The sequence below is a fragment of the Sceloporus occidentalis genome, unplaced genomic scaffold, assembly GCF_023333645.1.
Source record: "Sceloporus occidentalis isolate IW3139 unplaced genomic scaffold, rSceOcc1.0.p SCAF_7, whole genome shotgun sequence".
Taxonomy (NCBI): domain Eukaryota; kingdom Metazoa; phylum Chordata; class Lepidosauria; order Squamata; family Phrynosomatidae; genus Sceloporus; species Sceloporus occidentalis.
This window is the reverse complement of record NW_028316987.1, coordinates 95,210,953-95,236,016: the sequence shown is the minus strand read 5'-3', so window position 1 is coordinate 95,236,016 and position 25,064 is coordinate 95,210,953. Positions and strand designations below refer to the sequence as shown.

At 45.0% G+C, this 25,064-nt stretch overlaps 1 protein-coding gene across 1 annotated transcript in view; it reads right to left on the bottom strand.

The window, feature by feature from the left end:
• Positions 1-4,263: 4,263 nt before the first annotated feature.
• The window catches only part of LOC149310144 (tumor necrosis factor receptor superfamily member 16-like), a 40,752-nt gene continuing 19,951 nt past the window's right edge, over positions 4,264-25,064 (bottom strand). Inside the window, exons 2-6 of the mRNA XM_089534028.1 lie at positions 22,668-22,800; positions 20,968-21,351; positions 9,123-9,345; positions 5,231-5,376; positions 4,264-4,609 (exon numbers count right to left, since the gene is read on the bottom strand). Coding sequence (XP_089390154.1) covers positions 4,305-4,609; positions 5,231-5,376; positions 9,123-9,345; positions 20,968-21,351; positions 22,668-22,800 — 1,191 coding nt within the window. The 3' untranslated portion in view covers positions 4,264-4,304. The remainder of the gene's footprint in view (positions 4,610-5,230; positions 5,377-9,122; positions 9,346-20,967; positions 21,352-22,667; positions 22,801-25,064) is intronic.

The following is a 25,064-nucleotide window of genomic DNA, read 5'->3' as shown; positions in this document are numbered from 1 at the left end:
CTTATGTGAAAATGTTGTTTGCTGTAATGCCCTATTGCCCAAGCAGCCAGCTCCCATACTGGACTCTATAGGGATCCATCACATTGTCCCATAACCCCATGGATCCACTTTCCAACTCTTTAAAAGATTTCTCTTCCTTGTGGCAACAAAATGACACTTCTTAACCCAAATTGCTTTTAATGTGACTTGTTTGGTACAGGGGAAACAGTTACAGTAGAGTATTAGAGAACTATTCCATCAGACAAAAACCAACCAAAATAAAATAAATGAAAAATGTAACTTACGCACGCACGCATGCGCACACACATGTACAAAGCAACCAAGTCTCAAATCCCTTCTTTATAAAAGAATTAAAAGAAAATTATGTATATTACAAGTTTACAAGCCAAGAGAGATCAGGTCGCACGGCACCAAAGGCACCCATAAACAGGATCACCGACAGACAGGTGCCTAGCCCTCAGGGAGGAGGTTGGTTGCCCTTTGCTTGGTCTACGATTTTAGGCGCCATGTGGTTGAATGCTCTCTTGCATAAAATTAAATATAACACACACTCACACCCGCAACAGAAGGTCATAGTAGAACCTCTCTCCCTATTTCTAAATGCAGGTGACTGTTTGCACTGAGAAGCGTTCAGTCAAGTGAGCAATACCTGTAGCCTCAAAAGTTGGTTGATCCCAAACCGTCATGAGGGCTAGCTTCATGTTGGAAAGCTCAAGTCCCGCTTCTGTTTGCAGGGGGAAGTGAGGGACATCTTTGCTTTTGTGAACTAGGAGGCTATCCCTTCCAATTGCCCAGTTTAGCCAGGACAGACCCAGTTAATCCTCTGCTGTCCCACTTTCTCAACTGCTTTTAAAATGTCCCGGTTTCTCTCTCCAATTCCCACTTTCATTCTTGGCGTGCTTTGATTGCTGCAAACTGTGTTTACAGTGAAAAAGTAACTTGCACCCCATTAGCCAGAAGGAGAGGAGGGGCAGAGCCTTGCCCTTCCCAGCAGGATCATTCTGGTGGTTTGTTCAGGCTTTTCTAAACCAGACACATAAATTCCAGGCACAGGCTTCCATCGTAAATTCCAGGGTTCTGTTTCAAATAATAATCTTTGTGTTATTCCCCATTACTTTTGGCCCTCTTGTTGCCTGGGTCAAGAGTTGCATATGCTTTTGTCCAACCATAATGTAATGATGGGATATGTAGTAGCGATAGTATGTTTTAGGAATGTTTTAGAACTGTGGACTCAAAGGTGCCGAGATAAGCCAGGAAAGGTGTTAAGAAGCCCATTCAAGATCATTTGTGGGAAACCACCTGGTTCAAACAAGGAAGAGAAAGGGGTGCTATAAGAAAAGAAAGAGAAATGTGTTTATTCATCTTGACGGATGAGAATTAAAGCTCACCTGAAGTCTGAACTACGTGTAGTTTAATTATATGGTTGTAACTTTTGCTGGTTAGTTCTGACAATAAAAGTCACTGGGCTGGATCTATAGTTTTCTTAATAAAGGATTCAGGGTTTTTACTATTGAACCTGAGTTTCTGAGCTTCGGTAGCCTTATGGATTTGACACCATTTCACCAGACTCAGGTGATGCTTGGCCACGCGTGCCGTTGTTTTCAGCTCTGAAATATTGGAGGCGTGCTCTGGATCAAAATATATTCTTTTTGCCACCAACTGTCTCTTTTCTTTGGATGTCAGAGAACCAAGTCCTATTCAATGGTGGTTCACTGTTTCTATGAAGTTCTGGAAAAGAGGAATCTACAAGAAGCACATCAAACCCATAAATCCCTCCTCCAGGGAAATCTCTTCCTCAGTAGACGCTGCTCAGAATCCTGATGGAAGCCTATGCCAGTCGTGGCACTTTTTCAAGGGTTGCACAGGTAAGGCGAACAAAACCAGCTTTGAGAAACCTGTTTCTCCAAGGCCTGCCTTTGATCATGACCATTATATGATGCCTTCTTTCTCTTACTATCACCACTGCAGTGCAGAAACAAGAGGAATCATTCCAAAAGAATAATGATTTACTCCTCCAGTGAGTGGAAAGACACAAGGCTAGAGGATATTCTCCATCAGCTGGTTCATCATGAGAAATATCAACATTTATCAAGAATTGGTAGGGAACTCAGGAGCCTTCTACTCCAACTCCTGGCCATGAAGGGTTGGATTTGGAAGGGGCCAACACTCTGTCATGTAGTCCTCTCTGTCAACTAGTCCAACATTGTCATCCAGAGATACACAATTGTAGCATTCCTGAAAGATGCCCATCCAACCTCTCCACAAACATCTCCAAAGAAGGAGAGACTGCCACTCTCCAAGGCAATCCATTCCACTATCCAACCGCTCTTTATAGACAAGAAGATATCCCTAAAATGTAGGTGGAATCACTTGTAATCTGAATCCATTGGTCCATGTTCTAGTCCTTGGAGCAGCAGAAAACAAGCTTGCTCTGTCTCCATTGTGACACCTCTTCAGATATTTAAAAATGGCTATCCTGTAACCTCATAGTCTTCTCTTCTCCAAGTTAAACATATCCAGTTCTCTAAATCATTCCTCGTAAGGCTAGATCTCCAGATCTTTTATCATGTCTCTCGCCCTTCTCTGGAGATGTTTTAGCTTCTTCATAGAACTGGTGCTTTCCAGACCCTTTAGCATCTTGGTCGCCCTTTTTCAACAAACCACTGGGATTGTTTTCACACTTGGGTTGGGAATTCAATTTTTCATCTCACAGGGTTTAAATAATCATTGCCACTCAAGGTTAGATGTGATTTTCACAGCATTCTCAATGTAAAGGAAAGGCAAGGAATTGTAGCATTGATTGGTCATTGGAAGCTGGTTGTAAAGCCACATATTTAGCCTAAAAAACAAAAATGGTGCCCATTCCAAGTCATGGCTAGTGGCCACTCTAACATGGCTATCTTAATAACATGGTGCCACTTTTGAGGCCAGGAGAGAAGGCAGTATTTCACAGACAAGCCAAAAAGAGTGCCTATATTTGCACTATATTTGCTCACAGAAAACCATGCTCATTGCCCACTAATGCCCAAATACTCTATATTCTATGCTAACGGTATTTCCGAGTCTTCCTCTTGGTATCCATGGCCCTCTATGTAAACTTATATGCCCTTTGAGAGTTGATAGCATGCTTTTTAGATGCATCAGAATGGATGTGCCACATGATTACCAATAAAATGGGGGAAAGCATGTCTCTGAAGTATGCATGCTCAACAGTCTAACCTGGCCTAAGGTAACTTCTGGGCGTTATGTCTTCCTCATGTAAAGCAACAAAGCCAAGCTTTGCTCCCATTTCGAAGGAATACAGTTACAGGTAAGGAACCTGTCCATCCATAAGCTAAAATCACCCCAATAACACTATTGGGTCCATCTCACCCGCTGTATTATTTTGACTAAAGAGAAGGGAGGCCCTATTCCTTCTTTTCAGCCCATACACAGATTTCCTAGATAGAAAGATGCTAGAGGCATTTTCCATATCCCCCAAATGCAGCATCAACCTATGTCCATTGATCGCCTGGAGCAAAGCAGCGGCACGTGACAAAACACAGCTTTTGGTGGAGAATGTGGCCATAGCCAACTTTCCCCACCAAAAAGAAATTTGAGAAGATGGATGAATGAAGCTGAATATGAAAGTGATATACTTCCAGATTCCAATTTCTTTCCTGCAACAACTTTTTAAAATAGAGATGAGGCAGTTTCCCAAATCTCCCGGCAAAAGAGTAATTAATCCTCCATTGAAAGCTCTCGTTTTTCTTTTTGAATTATACAATTTCTTCTGGTTTTGCTCATCGTGGGGGAGACTTCTGCATCCAATGTCATATCTGGCCCTATTGCTATATGCCTTCTACACACAGCCTAGTTAAAAGATTGCGAAGAGACACCTAAAGGCCATTTAATCTAAGTATGTGCTGCAACGGAAGAGTTCTTATTAACACATCCCCAGAAAAAAGACACAGATATCAACCAACATGATCTCTAGACCATGGAAGTCCCCAAATCAGAAAGCGAGTTTTTTCTCCTCTCCATACAATACAGTTTCATCTCTTCAGCATTCCCACAGGTCATCCATCCAGAAGGTCATGTTGATGCTCACTGACTGCAGCAAAGTCCACTCTTTGCTCAAGTTGTATACTCAAGCATTCACTCCCCCCCCCTTTAAAAAACACTTTACAGCATTTTTAAAATCAAAGTAGGTCCCCCTGTCCCTGGCTTTCCTTGGCTTTTTCCCTTTCCCTTTGTCCCCCCACCCTTTTAGTCAAACTCAAACAGCAAACAATAATAGTCCACCCATTGGGCCAGGGGCTCCATCACACTACGGAGCTGACCTCGGTGGGGGCGTTCAAGTTCTCCACCACATCTGGCCTCTCAATGGCCCCCAGAGCCGTGCTCAGGGCCTCCAGCGTGGCTCCCTCCTTGGAAGACCAATCAGACAGCAAAGTGTGGGCAGGGGCTTCCCCTCTGCCAAAGGTATCAATGGTTTCTTCCTCGTAGCCCAAGTGATAGGCCAGGCAGCGCCAGTCTTTGCCATGGGGGGGAGCCTCTAGCAGCTGTTCCACCTCTTCCTGCTTCTGGGGCGGGAGATTCGTGTACAGACGGGGTTCAATCTTGTGTGCTGCTTGCGGGGAAACAGAAAGAGAGAACACATCAGAGAGATTCTATTTGCACAAATGAGTTATGCCACTCCTTTGAATGTAAGTCCTACACTACGCCACCCATCTGCCACTATCAATACTGTGACTATGCAACCATTATCTGCCAATGTGCCAATCTATAGTCCCATCACACAATGACTCCCATGTACAGTGGCTGTTTCTGCAATCCCAGTGAATCAATAGGAACACTGGAGGTTCTGTCAAACCATTATGGATCATCCAAGAATGCACAACTGCCCATGAAATGGCTACTCTCTGGTTTCACGACTATGCACTCATGGGGTGCATCTCCACTGCAAAACAATCCAGTTCGACACCACTTTAAATGCTGCAGCTCCATCCTCTGGAATCCTGCAAGGTCTTTATCCTTCGTCGCCACACTGTGCTGGTGCCTCACCAAACTACAATCCCAGGCTTCTGTTAGATGGAGCCACGGCAGTTAAAGTGGGTGTCAAGCTGCATTATTTCTACAGTGTAGATGCACCCATGGTAAGCTGCTGTTTCCAACCTACTAAGAGACCGTCGTTTATGAATCTGAAATGGGTTGCTTTCCCTCTTTTCCCCCTGTGACTCTCACTCACCCTTGTTGAGCGGGTGGTGCTCCTGGAGGCTGTGAGTATCAAGGAAGACCCCGCTGTCGCTGTGAAGCTTCTCGCCTTCAGGGGATGTCACCATCTCTCCTGCCCGGGCCTTGGCCAGTTGGTGCTTTTGCTTACATGTAGTCCAGCTGATGCAAAATGGGGAGAAAGAAAAGGTGACTGAGCAGAGCAGTGCCAGTTGCTGCAAGATCTCTTTGGACCTGAGGTTTACTGTATATACCCGACTATAAGTCAACCTCATGTATAAGTCAAGGGCAGGTTTTGGGGGCAAAATTATGGATTTTGATATGACCCTTGAATAAGTCGAGGGTAAAACTTAGGTGCATATTACAAAGGATCTAAATGATGAAGCAAAGGAAAACAATGCCAAAGAACCTACAATATTACAGCAGGCGTAACTGTTTTGGCTCACACTAAAGGCTGGATGGAAGAAAGAGTAGAAGAAACTCAGCGATTTCTGGACAGATTCCACTCTTGACTTTCACCAGAGAATGGTTCCCTTTTTAATAAGAGTTAAAGTATAGTATTTACATTGGCCTGTGGATAAGTTGACCTAGGTTTTTGGGGTCAATTTTTTGACTAAAATTTCTAGACTTATAGATGAGTATATATAGTAAATTGAAAAATGATTCCATATACCAGATGACGCAAAAAGAATGGAGCAAAAGTAATGTGGTTCTTATTCGGTTTTGTACCCTTCTTCTTATTTTTGAATCACCCTGTGTTTTCAGTCTCTTAAAAATTATCACTAAATAAATGAATCAAAATAAATCCCCAAAAGGTAAACCCTGCCTGAGACCTAGCCAGCTTTTGCAATCCATGCTCCTTCAACTCACGTGGGGCTTATTGCAAGGATTTCTAGTTTGGTAGGGGGCTGGAGGGGATAGAAAAGGGGGTCCAAGTTCATCTGATTGTGAGAAAACATCAATGTCGGGAGGGGGAGCAGGAGGAAGGAGCTTCCCCCCCTTTTCTCTGCAAGCTCTCAAAGACCAGGATAATAAGGCCCCCATCGATCCTCTCCCCTGCTGGCATCCGAAGACAGATGGCTCTGAAAATCTGGCAGGAGGAATGCCAATGATGGGAGGGGGAAACAGCTGGGATGGGATGGGATGGGGGGCAAGGAAGAGATGGAGGCTAGGAGACAAAGGGAGGGGGAGAGCAGGGAGAACAAGAAAGGGGAGGGAGGCAAGGAAAAAAGGCCTCCTTCCAGTCACTGTACAGGTTGAGTCTCCCTTATCAGAAATTCCAAAATATTCCAAAATTCAACATCATCCACATCAGTGGCTGAGATAATGACACTTTTAGGCTGCATCAATAGAAGTATAGTGTTTAGATCAAGAGAAGTAATAGTGCCACTGTATTCTGCTTTGGTCAGGCCCCACCTGGAATATTGTGTCCTGTTCTGGGCACCACAATTCAAAAAGGACATTGAGAAACTGGAGCCGTGTGTCCAAAGGAGGGCGACTGAAATGGTGAAAGATCTGGAAACCATGTCCTATGAGGAACGACTCAGGGAGCTGGGGATGTTTAGCCTGGAGAAGAGAAGGTTAAGAGGTGATATGATAGCCCTGTTTAAATATTTGAAAGGATGTCATATTGAGGAGGGAGCAAGCTTGTTTTCTGCAGCTCCAGAGAACAGGACCCAGAACAATGGATGCAAGCTGCAGGAAAAGAGATTCCATCTCAACATTAGGAAGAACTTCCTGACAGTAAGGGCTGTTCAACAGTGGAACACACTCCTTCCTCGGAGTGTAATGGAGTCTCCTTCCTTGGAGGTCTTTAAGCAGAGGCTGGATGGCCATCTGTTGGGGATGTTTTGATTGAGAGTTCCTGCATGGCAGGGGTTGGACTGGATGGCCCTTGTGGTCTCTTCCAACTCTATGATCCTATGACTATCGAACAGGTGGTACCCTCACAGTAAATTCCTCTTGAGATTTAGGTGGAATCTCTTTTCCTGGAGCTTCCATCCATTGTTCCTGGTCCTAGTCTCTCCCTCTTCAATATGACATCCCTTCAAGTATTTAAACAGGGCGATCCTATCACCTCTTAACCTTCTCTTCTCCAGGCTAAACATCCCCAGCTCCATAAGCTGCTCCTTATAGGGCATCACTTCCAGACTTTTCTTAGAGATGGAAGACCTTACAAGGCCATCTAATCCAACCGCATTCTGCAACGCAGGAATATACAGTTATCCCTTCACATTTGCTGGGGTTAGGGATCCATGATTGTGGAAACAACTGCAAACAAACAAACAAACAAACAAACAAACAAAAACACCATTATTTTTGCATGAGATAATACCTCAATAGGAATCTCCAGGTCCTCCAGTGCAACTCTGTGATCAACATGTGCCAGAGGTGGATCATAGAAATCATGCTGGTGGACCTACAAATGCCTAGACAAATGTGTTTTCTCTAGGAACTTCTAGGTTCTCTAGCACAACTCTATGATCATCTTGTGGCAGAGTTGGTCTGGAGGACCTAGAAATTCCTAGAGAACATATGAATCAAAACCACAAATAATCAAATGTGCAAAAGTCAAAGCTGCAAATGTGGAGGGCCAACTGTACAATCAAAGCACTCAAAGACATGGGCTGGAAATGGACCTGCGCATGGGAAGCATCTCTTTCTCCAAGGCTCCCTCCAAATATAGAATCATGGAATCCTAGAGCTGGAAGGGATTCCCAAAGGCGATGTAGTCCAGCCCCAATCTACCATGCAGGAAGACACAATCAAAGCCTTCCCTGTGACAGATGGCCATTAAGCTTATGTTTTAAAACCGCCAAAGAAGACTCCCCTATACTCTGAGGGAAAGTCTTTTAGTGTAGCTCCAGGGAGATAACCCCATGATTTCATAAGAAATAGTGCAGAAATGGCAAAAGGAAAGAGGGCGGCAGAGGAGGACGGGGTAATCCATAAAGCATCAGCAGGAGGGTCTTTGGCTTGGGGTCCCACATCAGTGTGAGAGGAATACAAAGAGTGGACCCACGTGGGAGGAAAGAAGCTGGCTTGGAGGGAAATAAATCCGTTCCAAAGAGAAGCCACAAAGGCGGCGCTTTTGGGGCACTTTCCGAATAGAACAGCGAGCGGCCGGGAATCCTTTCAGCCTCCATTAATCTCGGCCTCCATGGATGGCAGAGAGAAGAGAAGCCGGGCTTAATCTCGGCCCGCCGAGTCCAGACTGAGGAGGATTAATCCTATTCAGGACTTGGTCTCCAACAGCGGGATGGACGCAGCGGGGGACGGTTTGGCCTCGCCCGTTCCTTTCGCTTCAAATTGTGTCACTACTCCTGTTGTGTGTGTGTGTGTGTGTGTGTGTGTCTGTGTCTGTGAGTGTTAGAGGGGCATTTTTTCCCCTGGCCCCACTGACACAAAGGTTTCCACTTAGTTCCCTCACATGGACCAATGGACATGGGAAAGAAAAAAGAAAATTCACAGGGTTTCCTAATTTTCCTAGTTTTTCTCCCAAGCCTAGGGTTGCCACACTGAAAACTAGAGACAGCTCCTGTGCTTTTAAAGGGCGTGTAAAAGGGAGAGTTCCAGCAGGTGATGCTTCTTACCTGGTTGTGTGACAAGCAACACTTGCTGGAATTATTTCTTCTTTGGAGTTTATCACACAAAGGAGATCGGAGGTTTATCCCGTGAATATACCAGAAAAATCGCGTAATTACACAAAACAATTACGCAAAATGATTACGCAAAACAAATATTCTATATCCTACTGTTAGTCCTGAATAGAGCTGATCTACTGGATCAATCAGATTTACCTATGTGTTGACTCAGAATCCAACAATTGATTCAAAGGATCTACTCTTGTTGGGTGTAACCAACAGGATTCCAGCCTGGATCTATTTTGCTCACCCCGCCCAACCTACCATTTGAAGGCCACGTAGGCAAGGAGTCCGACCACCACCGCGGCCAAGATGGAGCAGTAGACCGGGATGATGTTCTTGCTGTTGTCCTCGGCTAACGGAGGGACGAACTCCGAGGTAGAAGAATTGGGGGAAACGCTGCCTTCCAAATCAAAATGAGGCGTCCTTTTGGGGAAATCCTTCCGGGGCTCTCCCTCGGTCCGCTTCAGGATTTGCAGTTCCTTGTCTGCAGGAATAAAAGAGAATCCAGATATGCAATTTAGTGAGCTATACTGGTGCAGAACATCTGTTTACCTTAAAAAGATGTAAGGAGTTACCATAGGAAAAACCTCAAACTGCCCTGATTAATCTTCATTATTTTTATTATTAAACTTTATTTATAAAACATTGTAAATTTGCACAGAATAATCCTGTTTAATCCCCAGTTAATCCTTTGCTGTCTCCTTTTCTCAGCTGCTTTTAAAATGTCCCGGTTTCTTTCTCCTCCTCCTGCTTTCCTCTTTGACCCTTGGCTTGCTTCAATTGCTGCAAATGAGTTTAAAGTGCAGACGTAGATTGTAATCCTCTGCTATCCCATTTTCTCAGCTGTTTTTAAAATGTCCTGGTTTCTCTCTCCTCTTTCCACTTTTATCCTTGGCTTGCTTCAATTGCTGCAAATGAGTTTAAAGTGCAGACATAAGTAATCCTCTGTTATTCCACTTTCTCAGTGGCTTTTAAAATACCCCACTTTTCCTCTCCTCCTCCCACTTTCCTCCTTCATCCTTTGCTTGCTTCAATTGCTGCAAATCAGTTTAAAGTACAGAAATAGTTCATACTCATTTAACTCAGAAGGAGGGAGAGGAGAGGAGAGGAGAGGAGGGGTGCCCTATTCCCATATAGATTTATTTGGGTTTTTTCTCTTTTTTCAGGCTTTAATTAACCGAGTACATTAACTCCAAGGTTTCTCAGTTTAAGATAGTACTTTAGTCTCTTCTTCCTCATTAATTGTTGTCCTCTTTTTTTTTGTCTGACTGCACCTCAATGTTGCTTGGCCCCATGTATTCCCATTTTCATCTGTGAATTTGGGGACAGTACAGTAAAACTACTACAGTAGTAGGATAAAAAAAAAAAAAAAAAAGGGGGGGGGAGCATGGCCAGAGCTTGAAAGTTAAAGGTCATTCATTATTAAGTGGATTACCTGTGGCAAGTTACTTTTTTCTCTACTGAAGGGGTAACAAACCCCCAGTTCAAAAGCAAAATAACAAGCAGATGTGAAGGTATTTCACAAGCAATACTTTCTAGTTATTTGGAAAGAAAGCACAGCTCCTCCAAATAAGACTTCACTCTCAATTCAATGAAATGTACTTTCAGTCTCTGTGAAAAATCCCTTCAGAGGGCAAATTTCTAGCATCGCAGAGGGGAAAATATTGCAGACCCTTCACCCTTGAGCTTTTCTATTTGCAGTGTTTGCATTTCCTTGCTGACTTTTGCCTGCTTCTTCTCTTTGCGTGTTATTTCTAAAATATTCAATTGAATGCAAAAAATAAATTGGGGACTGTAGGAAAACTTTGGGGAAGGGGGGCAGAATTCTCCTCCACTCCATAGCAAAAACCTACAACTACGGTGAAAGGCAACAACTCGAGACAACTAAGGGCACTGTACCATGACCACATCTTGAACTCAGTACAGCTGGCCCTCCACATTTGCGGCTTTGACTTTTGCAGATTTATTTGCAGTTTTAATTAATATGCTCTCTCTCTAGGAATCTCTAGGTCCTCCAGCGCAACTCTGCCAGAGGTTGACCATAGGGTTGTTCTGGGGAACATAGAAGGTCCTAGGACCTAGAGGAAAACACTGCTCTAGGCATTTGTAGGTCCTCCAGCATGATTCTATGGTCAACCTCTGGCAGATGTTGACCACAGAGTTTCCCTGGAGATTCCTAGAGAGGTCTTCTCTTAGGTAAAAAGAGTAGTGGGGTTTTTTATCTGTGTTTTCCCACATTCTCGGGGGTCCTTCACCTCTAACCCCAGAGAATGTGGAGGACCACTGTATCACAAATTCCCCCAAAGGTGAGAGGTATAAACCTGATTTCTCGCCTCCTCTCCCTTTTGCTTCTTGCTGTTGTCGATGCTGCATGCCTTCAAGTTGTTTCCATCTTATGGCAAACCTAAGGCGAACCTATCACAGGGGTTTCTTGGCAGGATTTATTCAGAGGGGTTTTCCATTGCTTCCCTCTGAGGCTGAGAGAGTGTGACTTGACCAAGGTCACCCAGTGGGTTTCCATGGCTGAGCTGGGATTTGAATCCTGGTCTCCAGAGTCCTCCTAATCCAACTCTCAAACCACCACTGGCTTGGGTCATCCTAAATTTTCAAGATATTCTGCATGTGAAATATGTATGGTCGATTGATACTTCTGCCTACCATTTTCTGACTCTGAAGATGAAATGATGTGATACACAACACACACACACAAAGGCAACAAAATCTGCAGGCACATCGAGACTAGAAAACAGAAAAGGGGAAAACCCTCTCCATACTTAAAGATGATGAAATTTTCGGCGAGACCGAACTCGTGGCAGCGATCTGTCCGGAAGGAGAGGCTTATTAAGCGTGGAAATATTTGATCTGCCTCTGCGGCCGATTGAGATTTTAAAAGCTTTTCCGAGAATGACTTGGACCTGGCTGCCGCTCAACAAGCTTCAGTATCTATGATAAGGAATCTACAAGCCTGGAACTGACGCTGGCAGACTTACGAAACTCCCAAACCATTTTACTAAACTGCACTTTGTGTGTGTGTGTGTGTGTGCTCTTTTCTCTTTCGCTTTGCTTTTTGCTGAGTTTGCCTTTGATGTGGAAAGGATCAGTTACTCCGCTGACACATCATGCCTTTTCAAAGCAGACAATTGGAAGACTCAACGCTTCTGCCAAAGCGAACTGAAGGAGGAGAATTTGGGTTTGGTGGGAAAAAAGCTATGAAAAGGAAAATACTGGCTCAGAGGCGGAGCTGTGCAACTAGAAATGCCCTGGGACCATCTTTCTCAAAGGAAACAAACCTTCTCCTAGCACCTTTTAAATGTTTCCTTGGTATTTCGCTAAGGCCTAAGCACCAGCGTGGTGCGGTGGTTTGACCCTTGGACTATGACCTGGAGACCAGAGTTCGAATCCCGACTCAGCCATGGAAAGCCACACTGGGTGACCAGGGCAAGTTACACTCTCTCAGCCTCAGAGGAGGGCAATGGTAAACCCCCTCTGGATAAGCTTGCCAAGAAAACTCTGTGACAGATGCACCTTAGGGTCACCATAAGTGAGAAATGACTTGAAAGCACACAACAGTAACAACAACAACATGCAACTGAGGAAGTAGACTTTATTCTACAAAAGCTCATGCTGCCAATTACTTTCCTTCAGTTCTAAGATATGCAGATGTTACCGCAGTACTAGCAGAAAACCTCACAGACCTGGAACACCTTCTAAGGAAGATCAAGGAAGAAAGTGCAAAGGCAGGCCTAATGTGGAACATAAAGAAAACCAAAATAATGACCACTGAAAATCTTGACAAGTTCAACCTAGACAATGAAGAAACAGGAATAGTAAAAGAAATCCCATACTTGGGATCAAACATTGATAGAAATGGAGACTGCAGCCAGGAAATCAGAAGAAGATTAAGAATGGGGAGGACAGCTATGAAAGAACTAGAAAAGATTCTAAAATGCAAAGATATACAACTGAACACAAAAGCCAGAATCATACAAGCGACAGTATTCCCTATTACCATGGATGGATGTGCAAGCTGGACAGTTAAGAAAGAAGATAGGAAGCAAATCCATTTATTGGAGATGTGGTGCTGGAGAAGAGTATTGAGGATCTGATGGACAGCCAAAAGGACAAACAAATGGGTCCTGGAGCAGATCAATCCGGAAACCTTCCTGAAAGCCAAGATGACAAGACGAAGGCTGTTGTACTTCGGACATCATGAGAAGGAAGGACTCACTGGAAAAGACAATAAAGCTGGGAAAGGTGGATGGAAGTAGAAAGAGAGGAAGGCCACAGGCCAGATGGAGGATGGACTCTATGAAGGAGGTCACTATAGGTTTTATGGGGTTGCAGGAACTAAGCAGAGCAGGGGAGGACAGAGGTCCTGGAGATGTCTCATCCATAGGCTCGCCATGGGTCGAGATCGACTTGAGGGCAGTGAACAACAAACAAAGGTGCTACAAGATCTCTCTAAAACAACAACAAAAGTGCAACTGAGTAGAAGATGCTGCTGCCTCAGGAAGTGATAAAATCTCCTTCTTTTGGAGGTTTTCAAACAGAGGCTGGATGGCCAGCTGTCACAGGGAGGGCTTGGATGGTGTGTTCTTGCATGGCAAAATGGGGTTGGGCTGGATCGCCCTTGAGGGTCTCTTCCATCTATGAGTCAGACTGGTTATACTGGTATACAAACTATTGATCATAGGCTCCTTGGAGAAGGATCTCTTCTACTCTGCAATCCTCCTGTCCTGTGTAAAGTGTTTTGCAAAATAAAACACTGCTTGCTTGCCTGCATCTTATATTTTTAAAATGCATTCTAGTGGTCAGGTTGTCTAAACACAGAATCAACAGTTGCCTGTTATCAAAGGCTGAGTTGCAAGCTTGCTGGATTTGTGGCGGAGTCTGCTTCTTTGGAAGTTTTCAAACAGAGGCTGGATGGCCACCTGTCACAAGGAGGGCTTGGATTGTGTCTTCTTGCATGGCCAAAGGGGGCTGGATTGGATAGCCCTTGGGGGTCTCTTCCAACTCTGTTGACTGCTAACTTCACCAAGTTCCTTTTTTCAAAGAACTGCAGCCAGAGGGTTAACTCAGGCTGGTTCCTGAGCCTTTGGTCAGACCTCACCTGGAATATTTTGTCCAGGATTGTACAACTCCATTGCCAGAACAGCTCCACCAGCAGCTGGTCTAAGCGATGGCTAGGACCCATAAAGCTCTATGCTGGTTTGGTCCACCCTAGTTGTGATGCAGCAGCTAAAAAGTCGATTAGGTCTTTAGGTGCCTAGGTCCACAGTGTGATGCAGGCAGCTAGAAAAGCCAATCCAATTTAGGCTGCATTAATTGTAGTTTAGTGTCTACATCAAGGGAAGTCTTAGTCCCCCTCTATTTTGCTTTGGTCAGACTTGACCTGGAATAATTCTGGGCACCACAATTCAAAAAGGATTTTGAGAAACTGGAGCGTGTTCAACAGAGGGTAACTAAAATGGTGAAGGGTCTGGAAATCATGCCCTATGAGGAAAATCTTGGGGAGCTGGGGATGTTTAGCCTGGAGAAAAGAAGGTTAAGAGGTGATATGATAGCCCTGTTTAAATATTTGAAGGGATGTCATATTGAGGAGGGAGTGAGCTTGTTTTCTGCTGCTCCAGAGAACAGGACCAGGAACAATGGATGCAAGCTCCAGGAAAAGAGATTTCACCTCAACATTAGGAAGAACTTCCTGACCATAAGACTTTTTCGACAGTGAAAGACACTGCCTTGGAGGGTGGTGGGGTCTTCTTCTTTGGAGGTTTTTAAACAGAGGCTGGAGGCCATCTGTCACAGGGAGGGCTTTGACTCTATATCCCTGCATGCCCAATGGGTTTGGACTGGATGATCCTTGAGGGCTCTTCCAACTCTATGATTCTATAATTCTAGCTCACTTGGTCCCACCACTTCCAAAAGTTGTGTTGCCAGATCTCAGGATCCAGCCTTGAGTCTCCAGTTCCCATGGGTCATCTTCCGACAGGCGATGAAGGTCCAAATCTGGAAGGCTTGGCTCCAGGTGAGAGGAAAGGGCTGTGTACAAAACTACAGCTCACTTAGGATTCCGCAGCTTGATTCAATTTGCAAAGTTTAACTGATTCATTGCTGCAACTTGCAAAGATCTTCCAGGGAGGTCTAAGGATATTATTATTATTATTATTATTATTATTATTATTAAGCTTTATTTATATAGCGCTGTAAATTTACACAGCACTGTACATAAAATCATTTAATTAGACGGTTCCCTGCCTTCATGCTTACAATCTAAGAAGACAGGACACAGAAGGAGAAGGGAAAGGTTGAGGGGAAGGGGATCAGGTCCAGCATTCTTCTCTCCCTCTGAGGCCTGGACCAAGGCAGATGGACAGATGGAGGGCTCTGTATCTTAAGGATAGGCCTGATGGCATTGGCCCACCCTCTCTCCCCCTCAGAGGCCAAGATGGAGTCAGATGCCTTGTGGGAAGGGTTCAGTTGTAGCTCTTCACCTCTGGCTCGAACTCACCACCTTGTTACGCACCGGCGCTGACCAGTTTTGGTCAGTGGTTAAAGCTTTGCTCTAAAGCAGCAGAGTTACAGAGAATAGGCTGAAGACCCTGACAAACCCTCCAAGCCTTCTCACTCTTGCTTCCACAGAAGTCTTCCCACTTCTCCAGGATCCAGCTGGCTCTTGTATCTTCACTCAAGACACCAGACAACTCAGTAGTCTTATATAAAAGATCTACTTTATTCTACTATATACAATACTAATGCCCTACAAATCACAATCTCTACAATCTCCACAACTATCCAACAACTACCCACACAATACATTGGGAATCAAAGCAATTATTATAGTCATAGTAAAACCCCATCCACTTAGCCAGTTTCCACCCAGTGGGCGTGTACATCCATTTTGATTGGTTCTCATAGTTCATCCCATAATTAATGATTTCATCATTTCACCTTGTCCACTTAACAATTCTCAGGTGCTTTCAATTATTCACTCTGCATTTCTGTCCTTGGCATTTAGGACTGCTAATTACATTACCTTTCACACCTGTGTGGCTCCTTAATTGCTTTTGCTTAGTCATGCTGACTCTCACATACATGTTTTATTTCTTTCACTGTATATCCCATGTTGCTTTTTCCTTAACATGGCAATCCTAAGGCAAACCTATCATGGGGTTTTCTTGGCTAGTTTCTTCAGAGGAGGTTTGCCATTGCCTTCCCCTGAGGCTGAGAGAGTGTGACTTGTTGAAGATCACCCAGTGGGTTTCAGGGCCATACTGGGAATTGAACCCTGATCTCCAGAGTCATAGTCCAGCACTGAAACCACTATACCATGCTGCTCTCCCAGTTATTATGGCACCAGGGCTCACGCTCTGCTCCGTACAAAATTAATGATACGAGTTTTCAAAGCTCCCACATATTTTCTGTGCACTTTGGTTGGCCCATTTTGGTTGTTTTGTGGATTCTGGATGTTACTGTACTTTGCTGCATGGCCAACACAGCTACACTTAGACACATTTGCTGCGAATCTTTTGTCACACATGAATAAAGGTGAAGGTAGTGGCAGATTTATTGTAGGAGATGTATTGTCAGAATATTTTGCAATGGATGTTGTGCCACAGACCAATAAAACTAAATATGTTGTTATTGTTATCGTTATTGCTATGGTTATTTAAAAAACCAAGCCCTCCACCTCACCCTCAGAATCCCTTTGGGTCTTCTTTTTTCAAAAGTGGATTTAGAATTTGCTGCAAAGCCTCTTTTATGTTACAGTCGAAAAATCTTTTTACGGTTGAAAGGAAGGAGAAAAGTAGGGTGGATGTTGGTGAGTCGGGGAATCACCGCTCCTGCAAAAGCTGCATATATCTCTGAGCCCCCAATAATATCATTGACAGGAGACCATTCCCCCTGCTGTTCTATTCTCTCCTTTCCATACAACCCCTTCGCCGTGCAAACATTGCACAGGATTTCTGTCTGCTTTTGAGGCTCCTTCGTGCCCATTTCTTCTCCCTGCATACATATGGGCACACAAAACTCTCCCAGGTTTGCAGCAGTCAGCAACTGCTCACTCCATTTTAAAAAATAGTTTTGAAGAAGACAACCAAAGGAAGAGAGATCATACAGGCACCGGCCGATAAATGCACCCAGAGGGAGGCAGAGCATCAGCTATTGCTCCTGACCTTCCCTCCCCGCCAGCCAAAGCAGACCTTTTTTAATACCTCCTCCTTTCTGAGGAGTTTGGAGGGACCTATCCAAGTGGGATTAGAAACAGGACCAGAGACAAAAGGCGGATTAAGGGGAACCCGAGGAGGTTCTGTCCCAGCCGACAAAAAAAATGCAACTGTTGCTCTAAAACAAAGCTTGAAAAGGAGAACGGGATAAAACGGATTTGGGGCCAATTAAATCCACACTTTTGAGTGCTCTCCTTCAGAAACTCTTGCAATGAAACCCTGGAGGGGGTTTTTTTTTGGGGGGGGGGGGAATCAGTTTCAAAGGATAAGAGGTGCTGAAGAAGCAATGCCGCTGCCGAAACCATGTTGCTTGGTGTTGAAAATGTGCAGGCCTTGGGGCTGCACAGAATTCTTCAGCTGCTAGAATACTTTGGATATTTAAAGAATAATGTTAAAGTGTCATTTAAATGTTTAAAATGTTAAAAGTGTCATTGAACTGTTGGGCACCAAGTGAAATCTCAGTCCTGCCACACTCCATCCCAGATAGGTGCAGAGTTGGGACAAAGTTGTGAAGCTGCCAGAAAAGAAAAACACACACACACCAGAGACTTTAATCCAATGGCACAGCAAGAAAAGTGGGACGGACTCTCACCTGTCTGCCCCTCTGTTTTTTGCAAAGCTGCAGGTGGAAAGCCCTTGAAAGTGACTTAGCTGGTCAGGCGTCACCTGGACTCCTGCATTTAGTTCTCATTTTAAGAAAAATATAACCAAGTATGGTCCAGTACAGACCCCTGGTTTGCAGCAGCCTGGGGCCAATTCTAGAGTTCCGGAGCGCACAGCATCCACACGTTCCAGAACTCTAGCACGTATGGATGGTGCCATCTTTACGCAGCACCATCCATATGCAGCGCACATCCATAATGCAAGCGCGGTGCAGCGTCTGTACTTCTGGGTGCTGCACTTCCATCATGGATGTGTCACAGTGTGCCAATGGCGCACTGATGATGGCATCCATGCATGCCAAGAAGAACCTGGTTTTTCTGCGGTCTTTTTGGTCTGGAGAGACGCTGAGCGGTTCGGCTGCTGCAGCATCTCTCTGGGCCCACCTTTTCGGGGCAGTATGTAACGCGCCTATATTTCCTAGACAATGAGGAAATAGAAATAGTAAAAGTGTTCTCATACCTAGGATCAAACACTGATCAGAGTGGGGACTGCCATCATGAAATCATAGGAAGACTAAGAATGGAGAGGACAGCTATGAAATAACTAGAAAGGATCCTAAAATGTACGATATATGTAAAATATACGAAAGTCAGCATTGTACAAGCCATTGTATTCCCTATTACCATGTATGGATGCGAGAGCTGGACAGTTAAGAAAGTGGATAGAAGCAGAATTAATTCATTTGATAGTTTTTTGTGGGGGTTTTGGGCTATGTGGTCATGTTCTAGAAGATTTTCTTCCAGACGTTTCACCAGCATCTGCGGCTGGCATCTTCAATTCATTTGAGATGTGATACCTAAGAAGAATGCTAAGGTTACCACGGACAGCCAAGAAGTCAGACCAATGGGTACTTGAACAGATCAAACCAGAAATCTCCCTGGAAGCCAAGATGACTAGACTAAGAGTAGACCCAACTTAACCTAATCAAAGATTACTCCAGATCTTTCCACACCAGATAACCAACTTGCCACACACTTTGCTAAATAACTTTCATGAAATGACTCCAGATGTTGCTGTGTTTAATAAGTTTGGTGTTACTTGGGGATATACAAACAGAACTAAGGTCTCTCTGTGTGTTGCTGTGCATGAGAGGATGAAGGCATTAAATTATCTAAACACTGGTTGATTCTCATCCTTTAGTCTAGCATTGTAGTTATGGTTTTTGTGCAGGGTTGGGTTTTGGTAAGAAGGCTGTCCTACTTTGGCCACATCATGAGAAGGCAGGACTCACTGGAGAAAACAATAATGCTAGGAAAGGTGGAGGGAAGCAGAAAGAGAGGAAGGCTGCATGCAAGATAGATGGACTCTATAAAAGAGCTCAAGGGTATGAATTTGCAGGAACTCAGCAGAGCAGTGGAGGACAGGGAACGTCTGGTCTATGGGGTTGCCATGGATCAAGATTGACTCAAGGGTGGATAATGATAAGAAGAAATAGGCAAGCTGAAGTGGGTTCAGAGAAGGGCAACAAGGATGAGAAGAGGGATGGAGAACAAAACCTATAAGGAAAGGTTGAAGGAGCTGGGCATGTTCAGCTTCGGGAAGAGAACTGGCATGGATGCCCTCTTGAAATACCTCCAGGGCTGCCACAGAGAGGAAAGGGCAGGACTCTGCTGCCCGAAAGGTAGGAGTGGGTCTAACAGTCCAAAGGTACAAGAGGGTAGATTTTGATGGAACATCAGAAGGGACTGTTTGAGAGAGAGAGGTTTGGGAATGGAACCAAAGAGAGAAAGGCAGTGGGATCTCCTTTGAAGGGATGCCATGTCGAAGACGGAGCGAGCTTGTTTTCTGCTGCTCCAGAGAATAGGACTTGAAGCAATGGATGCAAACTACAGGAAAAGAGATTCCGCCTCAACATTAGGAGAAACAACCTGACGGTCAGAGCTGTGTGATAGTGGAACATGCTGCCTGGGAATGTGATAGAGTCTCCTTCTTTGGAGGTCTTTAAACAGAGGCTGAATGGCCACCTGGAAGGGATGCTTTGATTGAGAGTTCCTGCATGGCAGACTGGGGTTGGACTGGATGGCCTTTGGGGTCTCTTCCAGTTCTATGATTCTATGATTCTCTGGAGGTCTCCAAAACAAGGTTGCGCAGCTCCCTACTGAGGATGCTTTAATGGGATTTCCTGCAGTTGGACTCAATGGCCCATGAAACCACTTCCAGCTCTATGATTCTATGGAGTTTATCACACAAGAGGGAAGTGCCCAAATCCTGTGGATAAACGGGGGTTAAATCTGGGAATATCGAGCAAAAGCAAAATGGTTTTTAGATGCTGCCCCCCAATGCCGCTATTATCCCGGACTTAACCCGTAAATTAAAGTGTGCATTTTGTCCACTTTTTACTTTCAGGAAATTCCCGAAAGTAAAAAGACGTGCGTTTCGGCCGCTTTAATCATGGGTTAAGTCTAGTATGTTGGGAGACATTGTCTAAAAACAATCCTACTTTTGTGGGATATTCCCGGATTTAACCCCCCTTTATTCATGGGATTTGGACACTTTGCCTCCCATGTGATAAACTCCATAGGAGTTCATATTCTGTGTCTTGTCTACCGCTTCATCCTTGCAAAGCTGCATGGGCAAAGTATTTGGGAGTGGCCACATATGACCTAGCCTGCCTACACCTCAGTTCTGACAAAGTTGAATGAGGAAAGTATCTGCGTGTGTGTGTGTGTGTGTGTGTGTGCATCTCACAAGAAATATTACAAACTTGCATGTAACCATTAAGGTAACAAAAGATGCATAAACAAGAACTGAACATAATGAAGTAAAAAGAAGGGAAAAAGAATAAGTAAGGATACTAACAGAAGAGGATTAAAGGGATGGAGTCTACAGCAAAGGACTGTAAAGATACTTCAAGCTGCATTACAACATCTTTCCAAAATTCTAAATGATGGGACAGTGGATTGACAATACGAGAATTATTATTAATGTAATCTAAGAATGGAAACCATTTCTCTGTGAATGACTCATGAACCATAGAATTCTTCAACCTATTCATTCTGCCTGGCACTTTTCCCATTAATAAAGTATCCCATATTCATGGGTAAAGTGTTTGGGAGCAGCTGCATATGCCCTAGTCTGCCTGCACCTCAGTCCTTGCAAAGCTGCCTGGTTAAAGTATTTGGGAGCAGCTGCATCGACTCTGCCCTGCCTGCCACTCAGTTCTTGCTATGGCATCCTATCGCCATCTTAGCCGTCCTTCCCACAGTCCCTATACATACCCATGCACAGAGTGTCCGAAAGAGGGGTGCAAGCCTGGATCATGACTTCATTCTGGCCACACTCCTGCTGGCAGGGGAGGCAGGACTCAAAAGAACTCTTCACCTCTGAGTAATAACCTTCAGGGCATTTCTGGCAGACAGTGTTGGCACTGGGGCTGCAAGGCCTGGTTGCCCCGTAGCCTTCTGGGCACACCTGGCAAGGGACGCATTGCCCGCTGGGATGGCTCCTGTTTCCCGGAGGGAGGTAATGCCCACGGGGGCAGCTGGTGGCACAGACCGTGTCGCGGGCAGCGGTGCATGTCTCCAGCACAGCCACGCGACTTGGGCATGTGGAACATGACCAGCAAGGCTCTGTGGCACTGTTGGTGGAAGAGAACGTGACACCTGTCGTGGAAAGAGGGAGAGGTTATTTTCATGCCGGTCCAACCACTGCCATATTGTCTTGAGCTGACCTGGTACCCTGTTGTGCCCTTCCCAGATTTGGTATTCTCTAGAGAGAGCCTAGAAGATTTTGTTTTTTTATTAAAAAAAAAGAAGCAACATAACTCTCCTAGAAGTAATGTTTCCAGTCTCTGTCACCAGAACTACAGGTTGAGGCTGCATCCACATTGCAGAAACAATCCAGTTCAACCCTACTTTAACTGCCAAGGCTCCATGCTATGGAATCCACAGATCTCTTGTTTATTGTTGCACCAGAGCTCTCCCTAAACATCTCACAAAACTAGAATTCCATAGCATGAAGCTGTGGCAATTAAAGCGGTGTCGGACTGGATTATTCTGCAGTGCTTATGCAACCTTAGTCACTTCCCCACAGTATCTTATTTTCCCCCAAGATGCTATGGTGCTGTTTTCAATCCCCTGATCACATTCAAGAATTTCACCCATAATTTTCAGTGGTATAGAAAAGGAAACTCAACAGGAGAATCACGAGGGGAGTACAGACCGCAAGGGGTGACATGGGGTTTGGGTCTGACTTTCAGTGTGGACTTTCCATAGGTAGACTGGGACTCCTGGAGACTGAAGGTACTGGAAAGGACCTAGTCCATTTGCCCAAAGGTGGTAAGGAGGCTAGCGGGACACTGTCCACACGCCATGGCAAACTTATATTTATTTATATCTTCTTCTGAAGGCCTTTCCTGTCACTGAATGGTACCTGGACCCCTTTGAGATTTGTGAACAAGCTGGGTAGACCAGAACAACCCAGGACATGGACAGTCCCCTTGGGTACTCTGGTCCACCAGCCATCAGTGACAAGTAGACTGGAGCCTTTCTCTTCGGAGATTATCGCACATCTGGGCACAGCCTTGAACGGGTGAAAACAGATCTTACTGCACACCTTTTTGCCCAACTTACATGCATTACATACACAATCTAGACTCCTGGTGTACTTTTTGAAGGATGGGAAAATATCGTAGGTTCAAAAAGTACGCCAAGAGTCCAGATTTGGCACGTGTTAAGGCTGAGTTGGACAAAAAGGCATGCGATAAGATCTGTTTTCACCCATTCAAGCCGATACCCAGATCGGGTAAAAACAGATGTGCGGTAATCTCCTTCCACAATGGCCACAATCTACTCCTGAGTGACCACTGCCTGGCAGTCTGAGCCCGGGGGTGACAGAATAAGGGTTACTGCTCAGGTGACGCCAACCCTAGTGACTCCATTGTCTCTGTGTGTGTGGCCTCTTGACTTCTTGCACTTACTTTCTTGGCATGGTTCACACTTAGTGTTGGTGCTTCCACAGGGAACGGTGGCCCCATAACCCGGAGGGCAGACTTCGCAGCAGTCTCCAGAGGAGGTGAAGTGCCCATGTTCACAACCTTGATGTGCCAAAACCTAAAAAAGAGGTCAGACAAAACGATGTAACTGTATGAGCCAAAAGAACAAAGCAAAGGTCTCATGGACCCACCACAAAAGGAAGGAATTGCTGCAGTTCATTCAGGGTAGGGTAAGGCAGGATGGAGGGGGAGGGGAGAGATGCAACCCATTGTGATCCCAAATTCTTCCATAACAGGAGGTCATTGGAGCATCATAGAATTATAGAATCAAAAGGGCCCTCGTAGGCCACCAAGTCCAATTCGCTGGTTAACTCAAAAAGTACAATTGTGTAGAAGGTGAAATGAAATGCACAGATATAGGTTGGGTGACACCTGGCTTGACAGCAGTATATATGAAAAGGATCTAGGAGTCTTAGTGGACCAGAAGCTGAACATGAGCTAGTAGTGTGATGCAGCTGCTAAAAAAGCCAACATGATCCTAGGCATCAACAAAGGGAGTGTAGTGTTTAGATCGAGGAAAGTAATAGTGCCACTCTATTCCGCTTTGGTCAGACCTCACCTGGAATACTGTGCCCAGTTCTGTGCACCATATTTCAAAAGAGATACTGAAAACCTGGAGTGTGTCCAGAGGAGGGCTGACCAAAATGTTGAAAGGTCTGGAAACCACCGAACCCTGTGAGGAGAGCCTAAGGGAGCTGGATAGGTTTAATCTGGGGAAGAGGAGGATATGATAGCCAGGTTTAAATATTTGAAGGAATGTCATATTGAGGATGGAGCAAACATATTTTCTGCTGCTCCAGAGACTAGGACACAGAGCAATGGATTCAAACTACAGGGAAACAGATTCAGTCTAAACCTTAGGAAGACCTTCTTGGTGGTTAGAGCTGTTTGACAGTGGAAGACATTCCCTTGGAGTCTGGTGGAGTCTCCTTCTTTGGAGGTTTTTAAGCAGAGGCTGGAGGGCCACCTGTCAGAGGTGCTTGGATTGTGGATTCCTGCATGGCAGAATGGGGTTGGACTGGGTGGCCCCTTGAGATCTCTTCCAGCTCTATGATGATAAGCCACCCCCTAGTCTTCACCAGACTCAAGAAAAACAGCTCCTTCAACCTCTCCTCATCTATTTTATTCCCTATAACTTTATCCATCCTCACTGCCCTTCTCTGAACCCGCTCCAACTTGTCCATATCCTTTTAAAATGTCCAGAACTGAATGCAGACATCTCCACTGCTTTACGATCTAGCCATACATAGCAGCCTTCCAACCTCCAAACTGCATGCAGATTTTTATTTATATTTGCTGCTTTCCCACTTTTGCTGGGGCTGTGTGTCTGTGACCCTAACTCCTGCAAATGTGGGGAGTCTGTATGTAGTTTCTAGCATGCTGCAGAATTTTGCCGAGGCATAATTCTTAATGGGTTGTGTGTTTCTGTGTGTGTGTGTGGGGGGGGGGAGAAAGCAATCTGCTTTTCTTGCTGCAGGGTCCATCTTGCTTCTTGCAGCAGCAGAGAGGGTCGAGGGGGAGAGAACGCAATGCCTTTCTTTTTAGCCCCCCTTGGAGGCAAAGGGGGCATTGGAATCCTCCCCACCTAGGCCTTCAGAAATAGTTACACGCCCCTGGACTTCACAGAGACAGTGGCATTCTTCCTTTCTTCTTCTTCCTCCCAGCCAGGCTTCCTCTATGGAGGTCTCTACCCGGCTGGGTCTCTATTAATAACCCTTGGAATGCAGGCATGTCACACACTGGGACACAGCTCACAAACACACACACACACACACACACAGAGCTCTCCCTCCCTTTCCCCCTAACCTTCAAGAAGAAAGGTAGAGAAGATGTTAAGACGGTTAAGAAAATGGACAAAAAGAGAATACAGTTGGCCCTCCACATTTGCGGTTTTGACTTTTGCGGATTTGATTATTCACGGATTATTCACAGTGCAACTCTGCCAGAAGCTGAGCATAGAGTTGTGCCGGAGAACCTAGAAGTTCCTAGAGAGAACACTTGTCTAGGCATTTGTAGGTCCTCCAGCATGACTTATGGTCAACTTCTGCCAAAGGTCACACTGCAGTGCAATTTCATGGCCACTTTCTGGCAGGCCTTGACCATAGAATTGCCCGGGAGGACCTAGAGATTGCTACAGAGTTGTTCTCTCGCTCATGTAAAAAAAAAGGTTTCCCCACTTTCCCAGGGTCCTTGTGCCCCTAATCCCAGCGAAAGTGGAGGGCCGCTGGAAATTAATTCAACATGTGGTGCTGGAGAAGAGGGCTGAGTATCCCATGGGCAGCAAAAAGAACAAAGGGATGGGTCCTAGAACAGATGACAAAC